Source organism: Notolepis coatsorum (genome assembly GCF_963971535.1).
Source record: "Notolepis coatsorum genome assembly, chromosome: 14".
Classification (NCBI taxonomy): domain Eukaryota; kingdom Metazoa; phylum Chordata; class Actinopteri; order Aulopiformes; family Paralepididae; genus Notolepis; species Notolepis coatsorum.
Window position 1 is genome coordinate 27,767,305 of NC_140178.1, and position 6,083 is coordinate 27,773,387.

At 41.9% G+C, this 6,083-nt stretch overlaps 1 protein-coding gene across 2 annotated transcripts in view; it reads right to left on the minus strand.

Moving 5' to 3' along the window:
* The window catches only part of elac2 (elaC ribonuclease Z 2), a 54,119-nt gene extending 48,571 nt beyond the window's left edge, over positions 1-5,548 (minus strand). Inside the window, exons 1-5 of one of the 2 annotated variants that reach the window (XM_084328810.1) lie at positions 5,496-5,548; positions 5,048-5,262; positions 4,469-4,519; positions 4,294-4,364; positions 21-85 (exon numbers count right to left, since the gene is read on the minus strand). In XM_084328810.1, the coding sequence (XP_084184936.1) occupies positions 21-85; positions 4,294-4,364; positions 4,469-4,519; positions 5,048-5,250 (390 nt within the window). In that variant the 5' untranslated portion in view covers positions 5,251-5,262; positions 5,496-5,548. Of the gene's footprint in view, positions 1-20; positions 86-4,293; positions 4,365-4,468; positions 4,520-5,047 lie in introns of both variants that reach the window. The other variant, XM_084328809.1, reaches the window with a different exon arrangement.
* Between the last annotated feature and the right edge of the window lie 535 nt (positions 5,549-6,083).

Below are 6,083 nucleotides of genomic sequence, written 5' to 3' on the forward strand. Positions count from 1 at the left end.
ACATTCACCACTACACGTACCAGTTGGGGTGGTCCCGATAGAGCACACTCAGGAACACCAGTGTCCTTTAGGGTTAAAATCATCCCTGCAACATGATTGGATAATCATAATTACAAACATATAGCGTGGGACAGGGGTCCCTAAGCTGTTTAACACTTTGATCGCCATGGTTAAATTCATAATTTACCATCCCTCGCCTGCTCTATTTGTCTATGGAGAAGTTCCCCTTCTTTGCAGGGCTATAACTTTTTAAATTGTATTGCTAAATTGACATTATTATGGCCCATTCAATGTCCTATATCTATTGTTCAGGGTGTAGCAACGTTATACTTTTTCATTCACATATTCATACTAAAATACGGTCTAAAGTATAAGTATGTTTTTATCGTTTTCTGCAGCTTTCTCCAGAACTTGATTTATAGCCCTAAATGCATTATATTGATGATCAAATAGTTTGGTAGGAATCTGCATAGATATATATAGAACACTAGATAGCTTGCCCGCGCTGCCGGCCAATGGAGAGCGACGTCACTGAACCGCCGCCATCTTGCTCCAGTTAGCCTTACGCGAGAGGCGAATGAGAGTGAGTGAGAGGCACAGACAAAAATACTCATAACTCGCTGAAATATTGACGGATTTACAAACGGTTTGGTTTATTACAAGCATTATTAACGTGGCTATGATTCAAGCGGTTTGTAAAAAAAATCATCTTAAATTTTTTTTTTTTATAAGTATGCAGTATCATAACTACATCTTTGATGTTTATAGCAAACCAACCCGTTTGTAAATCCGTCAATATTTCAGCGAGTTATGAGTATTTTTGTCTGTGCAGCTCACTCACTCTCACTCAAGGCTAACTGGAGCAAGATGGCGGCGGTTCAGTGACGCTGGTGACTCCGCCTTAAGCTATCTAGTGTTCTATAGATATCTATGGGAATCTGTGCGAGATAAAAAAAATGTCAACTGGATGTGCTTCTAGGAGTTACTACTTATCATCTGATGTTGACCGGATGGGCGGGGGGTCGTTTATAATTCCGTGGGCAACGTTATATCATTCATCTAGTGTGGGTGATATGATCATCAGAGCAATTTATATGGAACACGTTAAAAAAAAACGCTGAATCTTACCGTAGCTTCCTCGGGCCGTTGGGCGATGAGCGTGGAGCAGAGATATTCCTATTATGGGATGTATAAATACCCGATCCATTTCCAGGTTGTATAATAGTATATACGTCCAAATCATGTTGTTTATCGAGTTATGTGCACCGATCGGTGTTCACTGTGTCAAGATGGAGTCCCTCTAACGATAGCGAGTGCCCGGACGAAATATGGGTGAGCACCACTTCATCCACAGATCACTTCCTGTTGGGCGATCTGCCGATCGGCCACCAGATGGCGCTCTTGAACTGTTAGAGTTGAGTGGAGCTCAGCAGTATATCTCAGGTCCCCGGGGGAGAAATATGATTTCGATCACAGATTTTTGAAATATTGATATCAAAGACGTGTTACGGCGTCTTCGGCAGAATGAGCATGGCGGGGAATGACGAGTTTCGGCGTCTCCGGCGATTAAAGTGTTAATGTCAAGGACCCCCACCCCAGTCAGATAGATAACACATTAGGGCCACAGAACCACACTGGATGAGGTTGTCCTTGGGACCCCAGGTGTAATCAGTAGTATAGTCAATGCAACGTCATTAGCTTACTCACAGAGTCCAGCAAAGCTTTAGATGGGCAGCAACAGGTATTTAGTTCTGTGTCCACTGTTTTTAGTTCTGTGTCCACTGTTTTTAGTTCTGTGTCCACTGTTTTTAGTTCTGTGTCCACTGTTTTTAGTTCTGTGTCCTCTGTTTTTAGTTCTGTGTCTGTATCTAGTTCTGTGTCTGTATCTAGTTCTGTGTCTGTTTTTAGTTCTGTGTCTGTTTTTAGTTCTGTGTCTGTTTCTAATTCTGTGTCCTCTGTATCTAATTCTGTGTCTATCTAGTTCTGTGTCCTAGATGTCCTCTGTATCTAATTCTGTGTCTGTTTTTAGTTCTGTGTCTGTTTTTAGTTCAGTGTCTGTTTTTAGTTCTGTGTCTGTATTTAGTTCTGTGTCTGTATCTAGTTGTGTGTCTGTATTTAGTTCTGTGTCTGTATTTAGTTCTGTGTCTGTATTTAGTTCTGTGTCTGTATTTAGTTCTGTGTCTGTATTTAGTTCTGTGTCTGTATCTAGTTGTGTGTCTGTATTTAGTTCTGTGTCTGTATTTAGTTCTGTGTCTGTATTTAGTTCTGTGTCTGTATCTAGTTCTGTGTCTGTATTTAGTTCTGTGTCTGTATTTAGTTCTGTGACCTCTGTATTTAGTTCTGTGTCTGTATCTAGTTCTGTGTCTGTATCTAGTTCTGTGTCTGTATCTAGTTCTGTGTCTGTATCTAGTTCTGTGTCTGTATCTAGTTCTGTGTCTGTATTTAGTTCTGTTTCCACTGTTTTTAGGATTCAGGATCACAAACTCAAAATGTTTTAACGCCGAACACTGGACTCGGTATGTAAGCCAATAAGTTCGACTAATAACCGACTACATTACTGGCAATTATACAACGGCATGCAAATTTCTCGATTCTGATTGGCCATTCACACGTCTTTATTGGCAACAATCCACGGTCCTGGGCTCAGGACCCGCCCACAACCGAATCACATAACCCTCCCCGGCTCACTCCGGGAGAAAACAAGATCGCGGACAACAAATGGTTATGTTGAAAGCACCATAACGACTAAATATGAAGCGATTCTGTCAAGGGGAATGTGTTAGTCCTTTAAACAATGTTGGATGATGTAATTGATGGGTCTTGACTCAATCTAGAACAAAAGAAAAATCGCGGATTGATTGATAGATTAATTGATTGATTTAAATTTCTTCCTTCCTACTTTCTACTGACTGCAGCGTTCTCTCTCACACACTGTCCGACGCTGGCGTACCCACAAACACACACACACACATACACACACACACACACACACACACACATACACACACACACGCACACACACACACACACGCACACACACACACACACTCCTGTCTGCAACAGCGGGGGAGTCAGACTGAGAGAGAAGCAGCGCTGTTTTAAGTGAGCATGGTCTATTGAATTGATTGATTGGTTGATTGCTAATTTTATTACTGTACCCCTGGTTTCCAACTGGTTAAGTTTAGGCTAAAAGAAATAAATAAAAAAATAGGGCGAAGAAAACGTTTTTTCCTATAGGGCAAAGAAAACGTTTTAATTTGTTTTACCTACTTTATATTCTGCATCTGGTAATAAAATTTTCAATCAATCATTCCAATAATACACAGTTGGATGTGTTAGTTGGTTGGATGCACTTCAAGCTGCTTCCACATGAGGCAACTTCTCTCAATCATTCCAATAATACACAGTTGGATGTGTTAGTTTGGTTGGATGCACTTCAAGCTGCTTCCACATGGAGTTGTGGGAACTACTTTTTCTGGCGGATGGTTTTTTCAATAAATCTTCGATTAATGTGTGTTTATTGTATAGAAATAAGGTTGGATGAATCTGGCAGTTGTATAAAAGCTTTACACCACGTGCAGTCGTGATTTGTGACCAATAAACCATGCCTAGGGGGGTCTAACGACCCTCGGCTGCGCCTCGGGCCTAACAACCACCCCTAGGCATGGTTTATTGGTCACAAACCACTCCTGCGTGTGATGTAATGCTTAAGTATTTCATACAACTTAATGTCCAAAAATCTTAACTATCCCTTTAGGGTAGCAGAACAGCCCTGCCTTAAACCTAGTAAGCCTAATATCTCCCAGGCCAGGCCTACCTCATTTCACATTTAGTATTTTAGTTTTGTATATTTTGTATAGTGTTTGGTCCTTTTTTTACTGTATGAAGCACAATCTTAGGAGGCTCATACAGAACCAAGCATTTCACTATAATGTACATGCACCTTATACTGTCTGCAGGTGACAAATAAAACAACTTGAAACGTGATCTCCTTTGGCCATGGGAGATTCCCCTTTAGCTGACAAGCAGATGTTTGGTTTCCCAATTCAGGGGACCCGGGTCCGATATGATTTAGTCCAGAATTCAATAAGCCATATCTACTAGTCGGGGAGATAACAGTAGAGTGAGTGAAACCGATGATCAGAGGCATTGCTTTTCTAGTAAATTTAATAATGGCTCATTTAAACTCTTCCTCGTTTTGATGGGGAATTTAACCTGCTGGGGGGTCTGCAGGAGTTAAAGCAGAACTCTTGGGCGATTTCTTGAGTGCTGGATAGAAGTAGCTGACCTGACCTGATAAACCTCCAACATTCTCCCAGCTCATTCTTGTGAGGAAGATGTTGTCCAAGCGAGCAGCTTTCAACCTGTCAGGAGCAACACGTACACATTTCAAACGTCCCATTCAGCTCCAAGGTCTGAGATTATGGTGTTTTGAATGCATGATTATAGTGTTTTCTTTCCAGCTTACTTGTGTTCCTGCATGAGTCTTTGAGTTCCCTCACCACAGTTGAATAGGTACCTGAAACAGGGAAGAGTGTTTAAAGGTGGAACGTCTCTATGTGAACATGTACATAATATTGCTGCAGTGTTGTGCGTGTTCGACACAGCCCTTCCATACCCCCTCCAATGTACAGTAAATGACCAAGCATGGTTGTCAATATTCCAATGTACAGTTTTGTTTGTAGTGTCCCCCACCCACCCCTCCTACCCCCCCCCCCCCCCCCCCCACCCAACCAACCACCTCCAATGTACAGTTTCTACGTCAAATGTATATACTCTCTTTTCTGGACTCTATTTGTATCACAAACAATACTGTATTTGCAAATCTGGTATGTCATAAATGTATAGATGTAGCAGTACTGTCTATCTGTATGTCATGTATGTCATGATGGATTGAAAATGGGGGACCCTGATGTAAACAAGACGAAAGTATTTCTCTGGTCTGCATCCCCTTAACAATTGTATGTATTGAGCTGTACTGTATACTGTACCCATTCTGCAATCTGTTAATAAAGTTTTCAATCAATCAATCAATCAGTATAATTACCTATTGTAGTCAGAGAATACATATACGGATGCACCATTGTCCCTGTTCCCTGCACCAACGACCTGCAGGTAGACAGTGGCTGGACCGTGCACATCACGATCACCACGTTTGGCTTTCTGGTCTCTTGATTTCAGGACTCGCAATACGTCTTTCTGTTTGGGTTTCTTTGAGCCCATTGGATTCCTAGGGATATTGGTTTCCATTGTCCGGATACACTGGAAAATAGTCCCATGAGAACGAGGATCACTGAATGCGATAGCTCGAAGACGAGCGGTGAATATGCATTTCACAAACAGCAACGCAGTGGTTTTCAGCTTCAGAGTAGCTGTAGTCATAATAAAAGACACCACATGTAATAGGAGACCAGCACGTGCAAATCATATGTCGTAAAAACACACATCAAAAATTCTCATGAAAATAGCACAGGATTTCTATAACGTAATGTTACCTAATAGGAGGCAGTTCCAGCAATTTTGCTAGAGGTTGACACATGTGACATTTCTTCCGGAAACTAATGATGACGTAACCGGCGACGTTTTCTTTGGTACGCAAGAGGCGTCTATACTTTCCGTAGCCGCATTTCTGCAGGACGCTCTCTGATTGGCCGACGCCAGTTTCTACACTGGTTAGGCTTAGGCACTCTTTCGAAGTTGGTTACGGTTAGAGAGAGTTTGTCTTAGAGCGTGACGGCAAGTTCTTTCGACGGTTAAGCTTAGGCACTCTTTCGAAGTTGGTTATGGTTAGAGTTTGTCTTAGAGCATGGCGATAGAACGCCAGGTAGTTTGCACTTTGCAGGCTGTTTGACGTGGAAATGGCCTGGGCAAAGACACAGCTCGTCACGCTATTGGGTGCACACATGTCACATGACCAGAAACGTCTGCCAGAAATACGGCTACCTTTGGTATGGACGCATCTGGCGTATGTCTCTCTGGGATTGATTGATTGATTGAAAACTTTATTAACAGATTGCAGAATGGGTACAATACAGTACAGCTCAATACACACAATTGTTAAGGGGATGCAGACCAGAGAAAGA